The sequence below is a fragment of the Serinus canaria genome, chromosome 2 (assembly GCF_022539315.1).
Source record: "Serinus canaria isolate serCan28SL12 chromosome 2, serCan2020, whole genome shotgun sequence".
In the NCBI taxonomy this organism is placed as follows: domain Eukaryota; kingdom Metazoa; phylum Chordata; class Aves; order Passeriformes; family Fringillidae; genus Serinus; species Serinus canaria.
In genome coordinates, this window is record NC_066315.1 from 128,984,563 (window position 1) to 129,007,683 (window position 23,121).

The following is a 23,121-nucleotide window of genomic DNA, read 5'->3' on the forward strand; positions in this document are numbered from 1 at the left end:
TCCCCGCGCCTCGCCTCGTGGGCGCGGCCGAGCGAGCTCCGCCCCTCGGCGCGGCGGGCGCGGCGCTGCCCCGCTCGGCCCGCTCGGCTGCGCTCGGCGGGACGCGGCACGGGCGGGCGGCCGGGCTGGTTCGGGCCGCGCCGCTCCGCACAACCACCGCCGCGCTGAGACGAGGGGAGAAAGGGGGCGAGATGGCGTCCTGCGTGGGGAGCCGGACCCTGAGCAAGGACGACGTAAACTACCGCCTGCACTTCCGCATGATCAACGAGCAGCAGGTGGAGGACATCACGCTGGAGTTCTTCTACCGCCCGCACACCATCACCCTCCTCAGCTTCACCATCCTCAGCCTCATGGCCTTCGCCTTCACCAGGTGCGCGGCCGCCGCGGGGAGTCGCAGCCCCGCCCCTGGGTGCTGGCAGCCCCTGGGCGCCGGGGGTTCCCGGGCAGGGAATGGGGAGGGTCGGTGCCCGCCCGGGGGCGAGCAGGGGCAGCACGGCTCTGGCCGTGCCGGGCCGTGCCTGCGGTGCCCTCCCCGGCGGCTGCTGCACCGCCCGGCGCCCGCGCCCCCTGCTCCGGGCTGGATGGAGAGCGGGCATCCTCCTCTCCTTTCCAGAGCGGTTATCATCCCCACTGCGTTTCCTGGGAACTTGTTAATCGTTTTGAGGATCTCTGCTAAAGTCTCTACCAAAATGTGTGTTTCAAGGAGTTGCCAGAAATGGGCTTTATTAGGCTATCGAGCAGCCCCGCAGTGACATCACTGGCGTAGATGATTTCCCGAGCGTGTGGTGGACGGCAGTGACCATTCCGTGGCACCGCTTCTGTACCCACACTGTCTGTGGCCAGTCTCAGGCTGGCTCAGGCCCTGGCACGAGTGGGCTTAGCGACATCCTTGGCGCACCACAGGAAGGGAGGGCTCTGTGGGCATCACCCTTGCAGTCATTCATGGCGATACTGCCCGGAACGGACAGGTTTTTCGGGAGCCTTGCTTGAAAACAAAGGGCATAACAGTGCAGTCTGAGGGGGTATCCTGCATGTTTTTTGAAATTGTATATACTTTTTATTGCCCCCCACTGGATGTGAAGATGACTGTGTGATCCTCTTGTAGACTAAGTTGTGTAGTATGTATGCAGTGATTCCTATGAGGTTTTGGCTAGGTAGTGCAGTGTGTTTTAGGCTCATTTAAACTTTTGTGGCACTGTGTGTACACAGTCATGGATTTCAGTGGACTCGTGGCTTAAACTCTGATGGTGGCGAATCCCCCCTTGAAAGTGACCTTAAAACATTAATTCATTACATTAATTCATGACAACTCTCCATTTGATGTAAGAAGATTATTATTTGTCACTAAGCTTGATACACAGTTCAGTGTGTAATGTTGTCTTATTCTAAGAGTCCAAATGTTTAGTTTTCATCAGCTGTGAAATAATGGCCAAGCCTGGCTTAAGTTGAGACGGGCATAAGGAAAATAGTGTAACTGCAGATGGTCTGAGGTGTGCCTTTTCTTGTTTCAACATGTGTATGGCCCCAAGGGAGATACTTTTGGTGAGCACATCCCTTGTTCTACTTGGATCTCTTCTTAACTCCAAAATCAGAGACATATTTCTGTGCTCTGCTACAATGTTTAATTACAGACCTTTGCTACAAGTGCTCCTCGTCCCTTTGCCTGATCAGTTTTCTCCCTGAAGGGCTAATTTAGGTCAAAGTTCTGACTCACTAAGAAATTCTCATCACAGTGTCATTCTGGAGGATTAATGGATTAATGGATTGCTCACCTTTGGGGAAGGAATTTCGCCATTAATTCTTTCAAGGAGAGGATGAGCTAAGAAGCAATTTCAGCACTTTGGAGTCTTCTAGGCACAAATAAAATTGCTTCACTTCTAGGATGTTTGTTTGCATTTTTCCAAGAGGATCGCTGGTTTGTCTTTCCATTTGCTTTGCTGTCTTTCTAACTGACTTTTTCAGTTTCATTTTCTTCCCTCTGTCTATCATTGCCTCACTTCCTGTGTTTAAATACCAGCTGGCTTCTCTTTAACTTTCCTCTGTTTCTTCTATTCTCAGGTTGTAGAAGGTACTCTGGTTTTACTTTCTCCCCTCTTCTCCTTCTGCTGTTTTCGACTATTGTAGGAGTTTTGTAGATCTCCTGAGTGATACCAGAGTGCTGCCTCTGGGTCTCATTTGGGACACTATCCAAACCATATACACTCTTTGAGAAACTGGGGAGATAATTTCCCACATGCTTTTACAGTCTGTGCTCCTTTCTATCAGCTTATTGCATTGACTATACACTGACTCATGCAATAAGGTGGTGTTAAAGTTCATTTTCCCACTTCCTGGGCACGAGGCCCTGTAGACTTCCCTGTAAGGTGTCACAAATGATTCTTTGCTTCCCCTGTGCTGTCAGTTGTTCCGTAGCTCTCCTGGGCAGTTTGTTGAGTGGGGGATTTTCTATGAGAGATTCATGCTGATGTTGTGAAGTAAAATTTATTTTTTCAGGAACTTCACCATAGACAGAGGAAATTCTGTGTTCCTTAAATTCTTGTCTCTTCTGTAATTGCTTTGTGTCAGAATTATGTGGAGAGTTCTGAGAAACTTAGGAAATGCTTTTCCCTTGTGTGTAGCAAGCCATACATAACATGAAGTCCTCCTTAGGATCACTGAGAGCGGCTGCTACTGTCTTTGAGCTGACAGATAAGGGTGAAACTCAACTTCAGATAGCAGGAATCTTAAGGTATGATGATAATAATAATAATCCAAAAGAAATGTATATTTTAATTTTTCTATATTAAAGTGGGGAATAGGGGGTAGACTTTTCTTTAAAGCACATCCTTCTAGTGCTTCTGACAATGATTACAGCTTCCTTGGTTGTTTCCTGCTGAATGAGCCAGACATAGGCTCCTCTGCTTCCATCCTGTGCCTTGGGGCAGAGGTGAGGAGTGGCTCTAGCTTCCCCTGTCCTCTTCCACCCTAGACAGAAGCGTGGCCCTCTCTGAGCCCGGAGGCAGTCGGCAGGAGTGAGTCCTGGAGGGGATATTTTGTGGGACACAATAGGACTGAGAAGGGTGACAGACTGGTGTCTTCTGGGATGAAGCTGTCTAGGTTTGTGGAAGCAGGAGTAAGACCTGCAGGATGTAGGCCTGTTGTCTTCCATGTCATTAATGGGCTTGATTAAACTAGATTATTGTGTATTTAGGTTTGGCTGAGTTTATGGAAGATGTTTTTCCTCTTTCTCCCACACTCCAAATTTAGTGTCCTAGCTATTTTTTCCTCAATTGAGTATCTCCCCCCCCCCTTTTTTCTGTGATCTAATAACTCACTCATTGACATTTTTGTAATCTAGTGCTCTGTAGAAGAACAGAGGAGGAGTAAAGATTATTCACCTTGTTTTTTTTTTAAATTTCTTTTCTAAAAAGCCACATAATTGATAAATGTCCTTGTAAAGTGGGTTAAAATTGAGAGAATTTTCATCTGTCCTCCTATGTAAGCATTAGAAACCTTGCTTCTGCTGCATGAATACGTGTATTTCAAAATCAGAGTCGACAATTCTTGGGCTAGGTGAGGAGATGATTTAGCACATTTTCCCAATTGCAGCTTGTTAGGATTGCATCTTTCCCTTTGGCATTCTCCAAAATAGTTCTTCCAGGTAATCACTATAATTCTTATACCAGCTAGTATGCAGTAGCAAGTTTCTTGCTCACACCTGTTCTTACCTCCTTCTGACAAAATTGGATGTCTATCCCTTGTGAAATGTATCTGTAAGCCAAAATAAAAAAATAAAATGCCTTGCCACTCACTTGGAATGAATTGCAGTTTAACACTGCATACATCTTTGTTGATTTTGGGGGGAAATGGTGCCAACGTGACTAGGAGAGCTTTTCTGAAGCTGAGTAGTACTCAGAATCCTGATATGCAAAGGTGAGGATCTTTAGTCTCACCTGGTGCAGCAGTTAAGTGATGCGATCACGCGATCTTTCACTTCTTTGTTGGCCGTGATGAATTGATGTGCTGCAACTGTAGTTATTTGTTCTATCTAAAAAAATAGTTCATCCTCTTGGTGGCAGCCATGACAGAATGTTCCGGTGTGTTATTTATGTGTTAAAAGAGGGATATGGTTTTGCTGTCTGAGGCATCAGAGCTGGAGGCTCTGGTGAGGAAGTGCACTGGATGGTGTAAGGTCTTGGGATTGCCAGGGGAGCCAGAGTTTAACTCTGGGACCTGGAATTTATAGCTGGTATAAAGTGTCAGCCTGTGCATCATGGCTGCTGGAAAATGACTGGTAAAGCTGAACTCAAATGGTTTAAAAAAAATGTTGTGGGGAGTCCCTAAGGCCTGCAGAAAAACCATTTGTGTTTAATGCACTTTTTCCTTCCATACATTTCAACTAACACAGTGCTTAAATGCCTCACAGTGATGAAAGCCTGCTGTGAAGCTGTTAAGGTTCAGTTTTGAGGAAAAGAAAAATAATTTAGCTAAGTGAGAAATATTTTCTAACTGCAGCGAGTATCTAATGTGGAGAGCATTTATGCTGTCATGGATTCTTTACTGAACCAGCCAGAAATGTGACAGATGCTCTTCCAGGAAGAGCTTTATACCTTCAAAGTTTGCTAGGAATTCTTCTGTTATTGTGTTGCAAATAAACAAACAAATATACTCAAATGAATAAACTAATCCTAAGTGCATGATAACTACCCAGATAGTAAAACTTTGACTTTAGTTGTAGTGGGTGATATATTATGAAATATTCACTGTTTATACTATGATAGACTAAAGTTTGTATCCCCCAAGCTGTCTGCTGTTAGAAAAGTTAGGTGAGGGTTATTTTGGTAATCTTCTACCTGCCTGAAAAGAAAAGAAACTCTTTCAAGTTTGCCTCTGCCTTCCAAACTGAATTCTTAGGTGTCTCTTCTGGCTATAATGTAACAGTAGCACAACTAATGCACGATGCTATATTCAGAACTTTGGTTTAATAGATCTTGAAGCAAACTGATATTTTTCCTTTTAAGTTGGATCTGTGTCTCTGGATCCAACTTAAAAGATGGATCCAACAAGGATCTTTTAAGTTGTGCTGTGTCTCTGTTACAGATTCTAAGCTGTACATTCATTATTTCTAAAGGCTGATTGTAATCGTTATTTCTGCCCTCATCTCAGGCTTTTGATGTTGAGGATAGTCAAAGGGAAGTGAAGGGTATTGCAAGTAGCACCAAAACAGTAGAAGGAAACCTGGGAATTGCATCCAGGCTTCCAGAGGTTTTAATTTAGGTGTAAAAGTTGCTGTGTAAAAATAATTTGATGATGTTTCTGTAAGTATTAAAGCAGGAAGATTTTTTTCACCTTATATTAAATGTTGTTATTGCTTCTACACTCGCTTCTAACAATGCTAATGGCTTGCATATGTTTACTAAATATTTAACCCTCTTGTAAGAAAGAGACATCCAGAAGTATAGTGTGAAAATCATTCTATGCAATTACTGTCTTAACTTGTTACATAATGGGCATGCATATTTCTTATATTTAATTTCCATGTATTCTTTATTTAAATAATATATCTTGAGAGCCTTTTGACTTCATCCTTATAATATACTTTAATACTGTGTTGTCTGTCTCTTTAGGGATGATTCTGTACCAGAGGATAATATTTGGAGGGGTATCCTCTCTGTGGTTTTCTTCTTTCTAATCATCAGTGTTCTAGCTTTTCCTAATGGTGAGTAAGGTTTACACAGCTTGTACTTCATGTTTTTCAAATGTGAGTTTCTCTTTATTGCCACTATATTTACTTTGGCTTTTATTTAAATACCAATTTTCAGTGTATTTTTTCTTTACTCATTTGAATTCTTTTATATTAAGGAACAGTCTAAAAATGGACTGTAGTCATACTGAGCAGAGATAAGTGTTATTTATAGTTTGTTATTTATAGTCTGTATTTAACAAGGAAGTCAAGTTCTCAAAATCAGTGTCCTATTTGCAGATGTGCAGTTGCAGCTCAGATTGTAAGTAATGATGCTAACAGACCCTTAAATAATGTTTAGGAGGGCTTTGCCTCAGTGTGTTTCAAGAAAAGTGTAATTCTAAAAGTTCTCAGACACAACACCTTACCAGAAGATAGTAATAGAAATGGTTTAAGTTGCATTTACAATGTAAAACCACAGTCGCTCAGTAGAAGTTAAAGTTGGATGAAAGTTTTGTAATTGTGTGAGGAGCAGAAAATATAAAAATGTAAGAACATTTGTGTGTCACTTAATTCTGTGGAAAAAATGCTTATACATGGTTTGTCTGTTTTGGTTTTTTAATTTTTGCTTATTCCTGTCAGCAAAATCGTGATTCTTGAGTCAAGTCTAAACTGTCTCACAGTTGGCAATGTTCAGGAAAAAACAGTGATCATGTTCAGGGCAGCTTTGTACTGCAGTTGGGATGTGTTTTTCCCATATGTTAAAAATCCTATGTGCACATTTTTCACAAAGTGCTGCCTGAAAAACTGAATGACAGAGAAAAAGGAGCTTTATGCACACAGCGGTGAAAGAGTGGTCTGCAGTGTGTGCTGAAAATATTTGTTGAGCCACTTCTTGCTACCTAAATGTATGATTCATCTTTAGATGTTTTCCAGTTTCACCAGATTTACCTTCTCTGCTGTTCACATTAGCTGAGAGGTTTTTAGTCTAATAAATCAGTTTCATCCCTGGCTCTAAATTATAATTTGACACCAATAATTTGATGTCAATTTTGACATCAATAATTTGGCAGCAGTAAAGAGCATAGATGTCTTCCTTCTTGTCAGCTATATATAATGCTCAGTTTGGAAATTTCAGGAGGCTTGTTTGATAACATTTCTTGTTGATCTGAAGGCTTAGCACCATGTTTCTTTGTTAACACAGACAAATTTGTATGGGGTATCTTAATTGGGAGCAAGCTGCAGTCTGGAAACCAGGTCAGGACATCCTCAGGTGACACCTGAGATGTGGTGTCTGCTGAACAAACAGCATACTGCTGTTCTGGACATGACTCCATAAAAACAGAGAAAAATTGTCTTCATGTTACCAACTGGCAGTCTCCTTTTTCCACTCTGAAATCTGCTGAAATTTTTTTTTAACAGCATAGAGCTCCAGCTTTCAGGTGTATTACATAGTTTGATGAAGAACTGATCCATGCTCATGCCACGTAGTCAAATGCAATAGACTCAAAAATAAATTTTGTGGTTTTTACTGACTGTCTCCTAATAAGCTTTTTGTTTGCTGTCTATAGGACCCTTTACACGTCCTCACCCTGCTCTGTGGAGGATGGTTTTTGGTAAGTGTGCATTTCCAACTTTTGCATCAGTTTTGCAGGACCTGCCTTTTTAGCTTTCTGATGAATGGAATTGTCATGAGACATAATTGTGTGTCAAACTTGTGTGAATGTTACTTTCCTCCTGCTCCTGAACAGTTGCTTATAATCTATTCTTAGTTATGTTTGGGAGTATCATTATAGTTACTCTGTGTCAGGATGGTGTAACTGAAATCACAAAAAAGGGATCATTCATTCTGATACAGTTTTAATCCTATTTTGTGCTTCCCAATCTCCTTCCCCCACACCTTTCCTACTGTCAGCTCTTCCAATCCCAGCTACTACATATACTGTCTGATTTCTAAACACAGTTAAGTAGTTGGTTTCTTTTCTTTATTGGCAAAATATGCTGTTACTTTATCTGTTTACTAAATTGTAGCATTGTATAGGTTAACATTTATTAATATTCTTGACATGTATATATTCATATTCTTAACTTATTTCATTAAAAGTACCTGTAAATATCAGTTGCATTCACAATTCGAAAAATAATTCTGTTAGCTACAAAACTCAGAAGTGAAATCCTGCTCCTTAAACATCTGAATTACACAGCAAAATCACGAGGAATTTTACTTTCAAATAATTCAGGGTTCATAGAGTATATGCTAGACTGCACATTTGATTTTTTTTTAGGCAAACTGAATGTTCCTCTCTCCTGCCACCTTATATCTAAAAATAAGTAGGTTCCCAAAGTAGCTGATTACTCATCTGTTGACATTGAGAGGATACTGCTGATTAGACAGTACTCATTAAACAAACCTGCTTCTTGGAAAGTTTGGGAAACACTGTTCCTACTGGAAACACAAGGTCCTACTGCTCACTGCAAGTTTCACCACATGTAGAGTGAAAGGTCATTTTCAATGTTGATACTGTCAGAGCTCAACCCCTGTACTTTTGGGGAAAGGCTGCATGCAAAATCAGGAGCAGCATTTTTCTCTGTCTAATTCTCCCTCTGGTGTGGTTCATTTAGCTGTGTTTCAGTTCTCAGAACCCTTTGGTAGATGAAGGGCAGGACTGGTGCATCTTCAACATTTCCAGATGCACCCTGGCCTGCAGGCTGTGCTTCGTTTAGCAGGGTGACATCTGTTGCCCTTGTGTTTCTGGGAGGGACTGCACAGGACCATACAGATACTTCCTGTGCATGTGAGTGTCTCTGAAAAAAAATTGCTTTCTGGTGTACACTGGGGGCTATCAGCACGTGAGTCCTGTTTATAGTTTAAAAGGCCTTTTTAGAATTGCTGTAGTTTATATTGAATGGCAGATCCTAAGTTTATTCACATTAATCTTTCTGCCTTCCATGACATCGCTGCAGGATACATTTGAGGCTCTGGAAACAGTGTTTGTATGCCTCATCCAAATGTAGTCTTGGATATCTGGGAGTTTGTGAATAATGTGAAGATATGGTCCCAACAAAAGCTTCATCTACCCTCAGAGCTACACCTAGGACTCAACTTCTAATAAGTTTTTCTTTTTTTTAAAAAAAAATCTTTATTCAGACTGGAGGAGAGAAATGGTACTCCCAAATGCAGCTGTGTTTCATAATTTATAGTGGTGTGAAAATAAATAATAATCATATTTATCTTTAAAAGGTTCAAGCACCAAATTTTCCAGCTCACAAAAGTATCTCAGACATGCATTAGTTTATAATTGCTCTCTATTACCAGCACAGCTCAGAAATGCCAGGTGGCATTATTAGATTGATCTTTATGTTGAAATCTGTGAAAAGGCTTAGGGACTTAATTAGTGAGACCAAGAATACTTAAAGCAAAGGACAGAGCTAATGCAATCCTGGATCCTAATGTATCTCATACTAAGGAGCTTCCTGATCACAGCCTTGTACTACACATGTCTAAATTGATTAGACTGATTTTGTTCATGCAGTTGAGCATGTGTTGTATCACTTGTCACAGGAGGGGATATGAAGGGCTGGGTGCTCAGACATTGCTATCTGACTGGTGTCTATTCTGGTTTTCTGTACGTAGCTGCTGCATATAGAAATTCATTTGAAGAACAACTGTTTGAAAGTAGCTTTTTGAACTCTGTGTTCCAAGCAGTTTTGTGAATGAGCATGATTTTAAAACTGAGTCTTTTTGCAGGTCTCAGTGTGCTTTATTTTCTGTTCCTGGTGTTCGTGCTCTTCCTCAACTTTGAGCAGGTAAAAGCAGTGATGTACTGGCTGGACCCTAATCTTCGATACGCCACAAGGGAAGCAGATATTATGGTATGTATCCATGGCATCTTATGGTACATACTTTAGACATGTTTTATATGAGTGGGAATAGATAAATCTGAATTTGTTGTCATGAGCAGTGCAAGTTTGTGCCTATACTTGACAGAATCAACAAGTCCTTTGTGTCAACAATTTATTTACATTGAAATCAGCTGGTGTGAAAAAGAGTCTTCTGAGAATATTTTTTTTCCTAATGTTGATGTTTGGATGAGTGTGCAATTTGGAATAGAATATATGTTTGCAGTGGGGTGCCTTTTGATGCTTTTTGATAATAGATATGAGCATGGATACTGAAAATAGATTTAGCAAGGCAGTATCTAAAAGCCTGTATGGTATGTGTCCCAGATCAGAGTTTTTGATGCCACAGTGCTGCACTCAAAGAGCTTTGGTCTCATCTTGTTGCTCTGAGCTTAGTACATTACTGTCATGCTATGGAGCTTGTGGAGTACATGTTTGTATGGCAACTGCAGGACTCTGCTCCCTTCCAGTCAGTCAGCAACTGAGCACTGATACGGTTACCATTGGGAAATTATTTCCATAGACCATAACCTGGAATGGTATAGAAAGCCAGGCTTGTTCTTCTGCTCACTGAGCAGCTTGCAAAGAGTTTTCCATATGGAGAACATTCCCCTTCAGGTGGGGACATGCACAAAGGGAGCTGAGCTTGTAAAAGGAGGCCTGGGAGGAGGGTGTGTGAGTTATGCAGGGAGGCAAGCAGAGTGCAGTGTGAGCAGTTGGGCACCAAGCAGAAGACTTGCATGGGGAGGTAAGAGTTGCCAATCTTGCCCTCCTCACTATCACATCAAATTACTCCTCACCATCTGACCAACATGCTCCCTTGGCCTTGGGTTTGTGCATCTGTCCACCATGGTCATCTGTTGACTACTGGGTGCTTGTATAGGGCTCATGCCTCATGAGTAGGGAAATTGACTGGTTGTCTTTCACTCATGGCAATTTACTGCTTATGCAAACCAATGCACAGCACCTCATCAGCAGTGGCTGCAAACTCATGCCCTGTAGCACATGGGGGAATGGAAATCTTTACAGGGCAGTAAGCTCATGTTGGCTGATTGATGGTGAGGGCTGCGTGCAGGCTCCTTGCCTGGAAAACTGCATGCTTCAGGAACTGCAGTTCAGCCTGTCAGCAGTACGTGCTGTGCAACTCTGGGCTGTGACTTTGGGTTCTGCAATGAACCTCCTGTGCTGCTGGAGAGGTGAGGGCAGCCTGCCCTTAGGATGGGGGGAGGACACATGGCTAAATGGAGCCCTAGCACTAGTGTCAGTGGTGTTGCTGAGCAGCAGAAGGGTGCTGAGACAAGGAGTTTGTTGGTTTGTCAGATTCGCCTGGCTCTCCTGTCATCTAAATTAGAAATAGGTTCTAACTAGGGGAGTACTAGTATTACTACTGGCACAAAACCACAGTACAGCAGATTCTCTGACTTGTAGCAGTCAGTGGAAACTTGCCCTGGTCTGCTTTGCAATCCAGATATTGTCATTTGAAGTTGGAGTAAATTTTTAAAGTGCACAAGTAATGAAGGCTGCAGCTTGGTCACTTGCACAGGACTAGCAAAGTTGCTTGGGTAGAAAAAAAAGTTCAACACATTTCACTGTATGGCTGGCAGAACTGCAGCTGGAAAAATGAGATAGTGAGGAAAAAGCCCCAGTAAAAATAAAAGAAAAAAGCAAGAGCTATGGAAAAAACCTTACTTTTGGAGTAGCCTCATTGTGTTCACTCATCATAGGTATCGTGGTGTAGCAAGAATCCTGCACCTTCTGTGGTGTATTCTGTCCTTCTCATGCTGGCAAAGGAGGCAGTTTCAGTTGTCCTGGTGCACTAAAGCTGCAGGTTTACCATCCTTAGAACAGGTAGTGCACCTTTCTCTGACCAGCAGCACAGGCATGCACAAGAAAGCACCAGCAGTAAGGGTTACTTAAGAGAAATCTACACAACTCCTATCATCCCACAGTGGGACTTAGCTGCCTGCTGATAGACTGATTTATATGAAATTGTGCATTCTTCTCTTTGTGGTGGCCAGGATTTAAATCTTTCTCTGCTATCTCATCTTTAACTTGATTAGTGTTCATTTGTGCAGGATTAGCAATAGTTCTGGCCTGAAAGATAATTCTTGATTTAACAGCACTGAGCAGTGCTGAGTTGTCACCTGTAGGTGGCAATGTGTATTTTAGGAGGAATGAAGAGCAGAGATTTTTTTTTTCTTTTTTAAATGTGTGTTTCCTGTTAGGAATACTTCAGTTTGTGCCCAGTGATGAGACAGAACCCCACAACTGCAGCCTCCTGATGGCATACTTTTCTTTTTGGGCAGTGATTTCTAGCACTTGCTGTACAACATGTTGAGAACCTGGCTCCTTTGTCATTGGTGACTAGAATATTAATTAGTATTCTTAAGGAATCTGCTGCTCATCTGCAAAAAAAAAAACGTTTGCAACTTCCCTTTGATCTTCCCTTACATTTTTTTTCAATCCAAGCCTGTGACTGAATGTCCTCAATATGAATGGTTCTGGGAAATTGCTTTCACGAGGAAAATAAGACACAAAAGATACTCAAGTAAACATTGATATAAGTAACATTACATCAGATACTGAGGAGGATTAGCCACTAATGAGCCACATCTGAGTACCAGACAGCATGAATGTGGAGAAAGGTGGTTATTTCAAATCAGGACTCCAAAGAAAGGCAAATAAGTATTTTCTGGAGTATTGTTTGCTGGTTTTATTGTTGTAGATTTACTGGTTTTGTTGCTTCTCTGTCACTTAGGAAATACATTCTTCTTCAGGCGTCAAGGTCCATTCTGTTTCCCTTTAAATTAGAGCTGTACTGTGTTGGCATTGAGTCTTAATACTGGAAGTTTTCCACCACAGTTTAGAAGGATAAGAAAATGAAATAATGCTAATCTTAATACCTTATAATTCCAGGCTTAATGCACTGGATGGAAAGATGTTTCTTCTTTCTGAAGTTGTGTGTTGATGGAGTAATTTTGTTCTGGGTTTTTTCTTTTCATAACAGGAGTATGCAGTGAACTGTCATGTTATCACCTGGGAGAGAATCCTCAGCCACTTTGATATATTTGCTTTTGGACATTTCTGGGGCTGGGCTATGAAGGCTTTGCTGATCCGCAGTTATGGGCTCTGCTGGACTATTAGCATCACCTGGGAGCTCACTGAGGTAGGCCACTTTCATCTTAATGATCAGCAAAGGGAAGAGATGTGAATTGTTCTTGGGGGAAGAGTGAATGTTACTAGAACAATGGCTCTCTACTTCTCAGTATAGGTTTGCCTTTTAAGTCTTACAAAGCAGATGCTGAGTAATTTATGCAGCTGAATGAACAGACAACAAGAAGCTGGGTTTTATATAAGTGATTTATTACTGCTTGAATAGAAAGGAAGTCTCGGTCAACCTATTTGTGCCATTCATAATTTATTTTCTGCTGTTATGGGGATCATACTACTTTTTCTACTTCACATATTTCCTGATTCAGAGTAACTGTTCTCCTTTTTCACCTTGCAATATTTGTGATCTACTCTCTTGGTCCCTGTACCTCAACAACAATACCACACATACAACAGTATCACACATTGTGTATAGTTATGCATAATGTACAAGTGGAGTTGAGGGATCTTCTTGATGTAAACACCTGAACTTAGTCTTTAAAATCAGTTTTCTGTGAAGCTTGCTGTCTTGAGAATGCTTGGCTTATCTGACAAAGCATTTGTGAATTTAGAAACATAGATAAGGATTTATTAGTCTTAAATTAAATTTTGTGTTTGAAAATCCTGGTGCTGTGAGTTCCTCTTCAAAATGTATTTTTGTTCTGTGGCATTGAAAGATACTGTGTTTTCTAAGTGATCTTGAAATTGCTCAAGTACCCATTCACAGAAAACACCTCAGCTAGTTATTGTACTAATTTTTTCCCTCTGGAAAAGAATGTATTTGGATTTGTTTCACTCATACTCTTATTGTTCATCACACAACCCTTGTCTTCAATTTGACACACCATCAGGTGTCTAGTATTCCCCTTGTTGGAAGGTAGATTGTTGGAACAGATAATGTGTTGGACAAGGTTCAAAACAGAGATATATTATTACCACTCAAATGGATTTTTGATAAATCAGATAATTCAGGAGAGTAATTAGAATCCTCCAGAAGTTATCAGGGCACTTACTTAGGGATTTAGCTGAGTTTTTCTTATTAGCATTCACAGATTGCAGCCAGGTCCTTGTTCTGAAATGGGAAACTTGGCTCATGTTCCATACTGTTGGATTAAAGTTGGGAAGCAGGCAGAGCTTGGTCTCCTATTGTAAGAAAGCAGCTAGAGAACCTTAGAGGCTGTCAGGCTAACACCTGTGCTCTGGGTCTTGCTTCCTCATTATCTGTAAATTCTGGTGTCTTTGCCTGGATCTGACTGACATTTGTAGGCTATCACCCCTCTCAGGCTAAATTAATTAAAAATATGAAAGGGAAACTTTACCAGGACAATGAACAACACTGTATCACTTGGTTCCTGAAGAGAAACTCAAATTTCCTTTTTTGTAAAGGTAGAAATCCACATAGCTGTGTCAAAGAAAAACAACTGCTTTTGATACACTTTTGCAAGAGTTTTCACAGGAATTGTCATTGCCAGTATTAGTCACTGTAATGTACTGTAAATAGGCCAGCATTCATTCCTGTTGTATACAGAAAACATTCTTGTTCCTTTTCTCAAATCTGATTTTTTTCAGTACTTTATGCTTACATCTCTGAACAAAAGATACTTTATTACTAAGTCATACCAATAATCTTCCACAGCCACAGTGTACGTACATTAACTGACAAGAATTGCACTGTGTTTGTGGAGGTACATTCTTCAGTTTGCTCTGTATTTTGTTAATTATCTCCCTGAGTGTTGCAGAGGGACTGCTTAAATCTGTCTTGATTTCCTGTCCATAGATAACTTTTCCAGTCTTTTTCTCATAGAATAAGAGAATAAAATGATCTTTCTTAAATGAGAAAGAGTGAATCTCTTTCTAGCTCTTGGTAAAATATGTTTCTATCTTGCCTTAACTGGCCAGTTGTTCCCCTCACTGCATCAGTAGAGTGGAATGTCCTCTTAACTTCTTGAGTCAGTCTGTATTAAGTATAGCAGCAAAGCTTGCTGAAATGTTGTCTGAAATGTTGTTGAACTCTTAAGTTTTTTAAAGTCACTAAATTTCCTGAAAATAGAGTTTCAAAATAAAGAAGTCCTGTGTCCTGAACACCACCATGCTTTAGTACTGACAGCTTTTACTTGCTGCATCCATTTTACTTGCTGCATCTTGTGGCTGGTTTAGAAGACATACCAGCTAGAACTACTTAACAAAAATGAAAAAAAGATTCTCTTAATTTTATTTTTTTAAAGACAAACTACCTTATTTCATCCAAGAAATGCAGTAGTTCTGCTTGTTTCATAAATTTCTATTAATGTATTGTGTATCATCTTTGAGACACTGACAGCTGCATGATATCCTTATACACAGCATAGCCTCAACAGGAAACAGTGAGAAGGAAACCTCTGATGCTTGTGTGATTTTGTTCATGGCCTTCTGAAGTTAATGGAAGGATGTCCATCAAGTTTCAGTGGCTGTGGCTCATGCCCTTGAAGTGTGCTGTGTACTGAAAAGCTGATTTTTGAATGTTCACTTTAAAAGTGAATTTATATTAATTGTATGCTGTTCCTCACCCAGAGTCTTTTTGCTGTATTCTATAGCTCTTCTTCATGCACCTTCTGCCTAATTTCGCTGAATGCTGGTGGGATCAAGTCATTTTGGACATCCTGCTTTGTAACGGGGGTGGCATCTGGTTGGGCATGGTAGTTTGTCGTTTCTTGGAGATGAGGACCTATCACTGGGCAAGCTTCAAGTAGGTCTAAATTAAAGCTTGATAAGAATTGTTTTGCATGTATAAAAGTAGCATGGAAACTGCCTGTGCTAAGAGTGCTGTAATTTTATTTTAGATGTTAAATATCAGTGTCATAGCAATGTTCCTGTATGTATATGTTTGTAAATGTGACTGTATATATGGATTTCCTTTGCAATTTTAAGTTACAAGCACTGATGCCAATGGACAATACAAAATAGTAAAGCTATTTGCATTTTCAGTTTATTTTGTATACATAAAACTTTGGGGAAGTCAGGAAGAAAAACAAATTGTGATTGTTTTCTCATCATACCTTTTTTAACTAGATTTGGGCTCACCTTGGTGATGTATTAGTGTGGCAGTGTGTCAGCACTAGTTGTAATTGCAGTAAGGGCATGGGGCTGATGGTATCTGTGCTATGAATTGCTTTACCTTATTGCTGACCTTCTAAAGTAAATGGAGTAATTGTAAAATAAAGAGGCATTTGCTGTGTAAAAGGGCAACAGCTTATGGCCTAGTATGTCAGTTCCTAGCTGTGCAGGTGTGGTTTCTTCATAGTATTTTGCCCCTCTCCTGCCTTCTTCCCTGCTAGCTGCTGGCAAGCATGGTTATCTGTACGTTACCATAGTATGCATGAAACAGGGTCAAGTGCAGTGAATTGCCTTGAGAGATGGAAAAGGAACTCAGATCTTGACTTCCAAATTTGTACCTTGTGTGAATTTCTGTACTGCTTTCTTTTTTTACTCACAGATTTGTTAATTACTCTAAGAACCATCCAGCCTTTAGTCTGAATTCAGTTTTCCTGCATTTCTATTAGAGTTGACGGTCCTTCTGTTTTTAGAGGGTTCACTGAAAGTTTAAATAGCAGACTGTCTATGGCACAACTAGTCTTAACTGTTTTTGTGGAATAATTTTTCCTCACGTTCTTTTAAATGCATGAGTAGATTTTTCTGGCCTTTAATGTGAAGATGCTGCTTTATGAGAATGAGAAGCTTTTGCTTGTTCCCTTTTAGTTTTTCTTTTTTTCATTTAATAAATACTGATTTTAAAGTTTAGAAGATTTTCCCTAATCTAAGCTCTCTCTTGCCTAGAAAAACACAAATATTGGAGATATAAAATATTAGGATATTTTTGATTTTTTATTTTTCTAGGAGGGCCAGAGAAATAACAGGGTGAAAAATGGCTTCTAGTCCTGCTGGTCTTCCTTCAGAAGAGGAAGCTCTGAGTTTTTCTTAGATTCTGTGTCCTTTGGATCCTGTTGCTCATCTGAATTAATATTATCAAAAGCAAGAATCAGTAGCATGTCAGATGAGCCTGCATTAAAATCCCCTTTAAAAATGGAATTTAAATGCTTTCTAGCTTTTAACAGTGTTATCACACCTCTCCAGGAGGTCCACATGCATCTGCTATCAGAACAGCAGGGCTTATGTGTGCTGGAGGTGTAGTATGATTAAACCTGTGGAGCCAGTCCCTGATACAAATAATGAATAATGAATCTGACAGATTCTTGAAGGGTTGATGTCAGTGAGCTCTAGAACAAGGAGTGTTTGGGGGTAAGAGTAGTGGCAACATAAACTAGGAAGAAATTATCTCTAGATTTTCCAAGGAAGTTGCATAATTGCTATCCTCATTTCTTTGTGAAGAGAATGATAAATGTGTTTTGCAGTTAGTTACTGAGTTATTGACTGAAGATAGAGAAGGGCCCTTTATAGCAGAATACACACCTTGACTTAAATGCTTAATAGATTATTTTTTGGAATCCCCCTTGCCTGGTACATAGTTGTGTCTGAGAAGATCTCTGCTGACCAAAAAAATGTGATTGTTCCTCAGAAACATCAGTAACAGAGCTGTTGCTTTTTTGGTTTTTTCCTTCTGGCATATTCCTTGTATTTACTCCAGCCATTATTTTTCCCAGGGACATTCACACAACCACAGGGAAGATCAAAAGAGCTGTGTTACAGTTCACCCCGGCCAGCTGGACCTATGTCCGCTGGTTTGACCCAAAGTCTTCATTTCAGAGAGTGGCTGGAGTCTACCTTTTCATGATTATTTGGCAGGTAAGAAATCAATTCTGTGAAATCAGAGCTGCCATTAGCTCAGTTACTTGCTGGCTATGTTGGACTAAAAAATATTCTGATGGAGTGTATGTCTGTTACTGAAGTACACAGTTAAATGAATTGATAATGAGGAATTGGACAGGGCACTTTCATGGGAGTTACGTGGTAGTTCAGGAGTGTAATTACAGAATCTGTGGAAAAAGCCAAATGTTACAGATTGCTGTATTAGCTTTTTGCACTTGACACAGATTTAAAAACTGCTGGTCAGTAGAGTTTAGGTGGTGGAATTTTAATTTCTTTTGGTTTTGTTGTGTTGATGTGATAGGGGATTAAGTTTGGTTTGTGTGGTGGGTGTGTATTTGTTTTGCTTTGCTTTTCCTGGATTTTTTTCCTTTCCTATTGACTGTTGAATTGATCGGTGATACTCAGAATACTGTCATTGATCCAGCAAGACTCTACAGTGTGTCACAAATGCTTTAAAATTTTAAAACTAAAACTTTTGTGATTTAAAAAAAAAAATTGTTAATTTAGTGTATTTAAGGAAAACCATAAATATTTGAGATAGTTGTTTGAGGTTTGTGGTTTTTTGGGTTTTTTTAATATATGATCTCTTCTGCTTCTCTCCCAAAATTGCCTTGGTTATTTGTACTTGATTTAGGGTATGCAAGCTATCAGAAGACCTCTACAGGGTGAATTAGTGTCTGGTCCCTTAATGAGTTTTGGGAAGGAGAGCAAATATTTTGATAGAGGTTTATAGGGGAGAATTTTTTGTTTTACTAATATATTACTTACTTGTCCTAGCAAAAGACAGAGCAGGAATTCCTTATGTTTTAGTTTCCATATTAATCTTTGCACATTTTCTGTACTAACTCATTAGGAGTTATGTAAGTTGAACACTATTAACTAGCTTTTTTTTTGATCTAGCTAACTGAGTTGAACACATTCTTTTTGAAACATATCTTTGTGTTCCAAGCAAGCCACCCTTTAAGCTGGGGGAGAATTCTCTTCATAGGAATCATTACAGCACCCACTGTCAGGTAATTTTTTTTGCTTCAGTGTTTTTTTCAGTTTAAAGTAACTTAACTTCTAGGTATCCAAGAACTACATATAGTTTGTGAATAAGTATGGCACATTTCACAAAATGTATGCTTTTGCCACCATGGAATGGAAAACAATCATCTCCTGTCAACAAAATGTATTTCCTCACAAATAAACTAATGAGGTAAAATGTACATGACAACTCTGTTGCCATAGGGATGCACAGCCAGTCTGTTCCTTCTCCTGGTTGTGTAGCATCTCCCTGTTTTGTGAAGTTTTGTGCATATGTTATCCTTGAGGACTGCATGTGAAAGTATTCAAGTTAATGAGTCAGGTGCTCCCAAAAGTGTAGAGGAAAAACAGAGCTCTTGATTTTTCTAACAGCTCCTGATTATGGTTGAGCAGTAGCTTATTGTGAGAACAGAACAGTATTTATGCAGCATTGACAGCTGTATAAGAACATGGATCTGCTTTTGGTCATGCATGCCATTTTACGTTGTTAGCAAGGTTCCTAAATTTTCTTTTTTTCCCCATTCCATAGTTGGAGTTAGACAGAATGCACACAAATCTGAAGTTAGAAGCAGAGAATTCCCTGTTCATGTCCAAAGTGAAGTTACCTTGGACAGTTAAATGGCAGCTATGAATTGGTTTATTCCTCAAATAGTGTTTTAAGTTATGTGCAGTGATTTCACACTATTGATTAAATCACCCAGAATACCCTGTGAACTCTTGTATAATAGGTGAATTTGTATGGTTTTTGTTTCTTTTGTAGCACTTGCATGCCTGTAGAAGTCTTTATTCTTTAGCAGTCCTTGTATTGTTGGAGTAATAACACTTGTCTTCTCCAGCTGTCACTGGAAATCAGAAACTGAGAACAGAAACTTTGGTTCCACTTCTTTGGAATTCCCCTCTCCAAACTCTTAAATTTCTGGAGCATAGAGAGCAGACCAGAATGGTCTTGATACTGTTTTCAGAACAGTGAAAAATTCAGTGAGAGGAAAATATGCCAGTGGTTAGACCATTCAAACATAATATGGAATAGCCATATTTTTTAAAGATTCAAGCCCACATTTCTCACGAAAATATGGTTGTTAATACAAAAAAGATGAACTGTGGAAAAAAAATTAGGGATTCTCTAATTCTTTTGAAACTGTTGCAGTTTGCCTATAAGAATTGGAGACTCAGTGGAGAGGCAGGAGACAAATGTTGCTAGCCTACTAGTTTGGGTACTTTCCCAGTCCTTGCTCTCAGGATTGTTTTCTGTGTTGTCTCAAGCTATTTGATATGTGATAATCTGTCCTACTAGAATTGAAGCCATCTGGTAGACATCCAGAATGATTGTGTGTGAATTTAACCATCAGCACTTCATTTTCACTATAGATACATCTGTAACACAAATTTTTTCTAAATGTAAATATTCTGGGGACTTTCAACTTCACTGAAGAATTTTCTTTCTTCCCTTCTCAGGCAATACTATGCTTACCTCACAGACACACAGTGCAAGAGGGTGGGAACTCAGTGCTGGGTGTTCGGGTAAGTGTTCTTGCTGCATTCCTGAAGCACTTGGACAAGTGTCAAGGATGGGTCCAGCACAGGAACAGGCAGTTCCCATGATGCCAGTCCTTGTCTTGTTTTGGTTTTGCAAGTTCAGAGGAAAGGGAGATTCTGAATTTGGAGGTAGGACATGGGAAGTAATGGAATGAGTAAGGACAACAGAAGGAATAACTAGGAACTGCTGGATAAAGCTAGGTTCTTTCAAAGCACCATTAGCCTTTCTGCCCATATTCTCAGTCAGGTGAGAAGGAAAAAGCTTTTGCCTCTGCAGCTTGCCTTTGCTTGATGGTTGTGAGGGTAGTGTTTCCCTGGCTGCCAAGGTGGGCATTGCTGCTGTTAGCAGCATCACAGCAGAAGACAGTGAAACAAGGCATGGTTATCCACTGCTTCTATGAGTGTACTATGGGCCATGGTGACCTTGACTGCAATCTCTTTTTCTCTTAGAGGATACCTTTAAATGAAGGGTTTGCATGTTGCTTCTGAAAAATTGTTAAGGACTACAGAACCCATCATCTTTGGTCCAGAGCTCTCACTGAACACATTAATGTGACATGTGTCAATAAATAGATACCCAAATATGTCTGCAGGATTGCTTTACAAGAACTGCAATAGAACATTCATCCAGAGCCTGATCTAATAGTGGGAAATGTGTATGGAATAGGTATTCTTCTTCCTACTGCTTACTTCTGTAATCTGCTAGAAACAACAGAGCCTCACTAGGAGCTCCTGTTGATTGCAGAAAAAGAGGAAATCTTCCAGTAGTGTAACTATCTAGAATATAATTTCTGAAGCAATTAAAAGAAGTATATGATACATTCATCTCTGGGGTAACCAAGACACTTCTAAAGGCACAAATGGAATTTTAAGCAGCCTAACTATGGGTATAATTAACATTAGCACCTTTATTAGTACGAAACTGTTTCTTTTCAACTTGACATGACTATTGCATCACTCTTGATAGATGTACAGTAAGTGATGTAAAGTGTGAGCAAGGCCAATGCAGCAGCCCTACTGAAATTGCACTATTTTCATTAAGATGAAACCTTTCAAAAAGGAAAATCTGTTAGAATGTTACAAGACCATTTTGCTTGAGTGAAAATTTATGATATTTAGTTCTATGGAGTAGTCTCATCACCCTTCAGCAGGATACTAACTCCCTTCACTGTTAGGATCTTTCTTTCTCTTGACTTACCACTTCATCAGTTGTAATAGCTTTCCTATTGTAAAATGTGCTTAACCCAAGTATTCTTGACAGGAATGACAGAAAGAATATATAAGTTCAGGGCAAACAGCTGTATTTTTTTTTTTGAGTCCTTATTAAAAATAGCCTATTGTTTTGTTTATGCCTTTGAGTGTATCATAACCTTATGCTTGTTTTCTGATGGTGGTCTTTCTCTTCTCTGGTTTCATGATTTTTTACTCTGCAGCGGGATCAGTAGGAATAATATAAAACCAAGAAAGATAAATAGTTAGTGACTAAAGGGAGTAGTACTGCTCTCAATTTTTTGCTAATATACATCTCATTGATTTGTGTATTACTGCCACATTTTTAAGGTTTGGCCCCACTCATCATGCTGGAAGTCACATTGAATAGTACAGGGAAAGCTGTGATTTATTACTTGCACCAGGACCATCTCTGCAATACCAGTGGTTTAGTCAAGCACACATTTTCCTTCCTCTTTTGTGGGGAAAACTGGAAGGCAGTAGTACCATTTTTTTGTGAACTGGTTATTGAAGAGTGCTGGTAGGGAATGTGTCCTGCAGTGTAAAGCTTGGGAGACTGGAACACTTGACATGATGTTAAGTGTATCTGCACTTGGTGAGGAGGAGTTTTCATGCATTATTCAGATGTACAACCTTAAAGTCTCTATTGAACAACCTAACTATTACACTTAATAGTGTTTTTCATTATTTGCTTCAGGTTGAGATGAGTCAATTTCCTGCACTTTTAATGCAGGTTTTTAGTGTCACTTTTCTAGACTTGTATTGTTAAACATACATAATTTTTCTTCAGGACCTATACAAACTAGATTTATTTTCATGGCAAACAATAGAAACTTTGGATTCATAAACAAGTAGTGGAAAAGCCTTCATAGCTTTGAACCTGAAAAGATGTAAACATCTGGTAGCAGGGAGAGAGATGGAGATACTTTTTTTGATCCTTTTAATATCAGAAAGGAAAGTAAAACCTGCATTTTTTCCCTCTCACATTTCTCCCCAAATCCACTGAGGCTGTTGTGTGGATCTGAGTTTACAGATAAACCAGAGCAAATGCATGGATTCTCAGAGAATTTGAAATGTTGTTTTATATGAATCTTCTTATATGTGAAAATATGGGAAATACATGTGAAGCAAACAAACTAGACAATTTAGAATTGTAGTAAATTTACATCTAGTAGAGGAATAAACAAAGCACAGTTCTAGTTCATCCATCAAGGGAGTCTGTTGGGTGTTCAGCATGGAAAAGAAATTAATATGTGGTGAGAGCTGAAGCACAGTGGTAGGCACAGCTGAAGAATCTCTGCTATTGGCACACACTCCTTGTTCCCTTGAGCCCCATGGAACAGTGAACTGCCAGTCAATCACTTTTTTGTGCTGTTTATGCTGAGAAAAGTATAGATAGAAAATTACATTTATCAGAGTTTCAGTTAATGGTGGTGTCAGGGAGGTGTGTGCTCACTAGAGGGTAGTGCTTGTTTAGAGTTGACAGTCTAGGGTTGTGAGTTGTTAACATGTGAGTTAAATCCTTGGTGTTTTTAATCACTCTCCTCCCTGCTTTCATTTACCCACAGGGTAATTGCCTTCCTTGAAGCTATTGTGTGCATAAAGTTTGGACAAGATCTTTTTTCCAAAACACAAATACTGTATGTTGTGTTTTGGCTTCTCTGTGTGGTAAGTGAAATTTCTCATGTGAAACATAAAGCATGACAAAAGCATTGAAAGCATCTAAATAGCTTCCTCTCTGGAACATTGGCAGCAGGGGATCATTGTGTGGCAATGCTGGTAAAGAGCTTTATGCATGTCCTAGTAAAAACAAA

At 39.8% G+C, this 23,121-nt stretch overlaps 1 protein-coding gene across 2 annotated transcripts in view; it reads left to right on the forward strand.

The window, feature by feature from the left end:
- The first annotated feature begins 66 nt into the window (after positions 1-66).
- PTDSS1 (phosphatidylserine synthase 1) overlaps positions 67-23,121 on the forward strand; it is a 28,554-nt gene continuing 5,499 nt past the window's right edge. The window contains exons 1-10 of one of the 2 annotated variants that reach the window (XM_050970457.1): positions 67-370; positions 5,607-5,698; positions 7,234-7,278; positions 9,411-9,535; positions 12,570-12,728; positions 15,286-15,437; positions 17,350-17,491; positions 18,416-18,528; positions 19,997-20,062; positions 22,876-22,975. In XM_050970457.1, coding sequence (XP_050826414.1) covers positions 192-370; positions 5,607-5,698; positions 7,234-7,278; positions 9,411-9,535; positions 12,570-12,728; positions 15,286-15,437; positions 17,350-17,491; positions 18,416-18,528; positions 19,997-20,062; positions 22,876-22,975 — 1,173 coding nt within the window. In that variant the 5' untranslated portion in view covers positions 67-191. The remainder of the gene's footprint in view (positions 371-5,606; positions 5,699-7,233; positions 7,279-9,410; positions 9,536-12,569; positions 12,729-15,285; positions 15,438-17,349; positions 17,492-18,415; positions 18,529-19,996; positions 20,063-22,875; positions 22,976-23,121) is intronic. The other variant, XM_050970456.1, reaches the window with a different exon arrangement.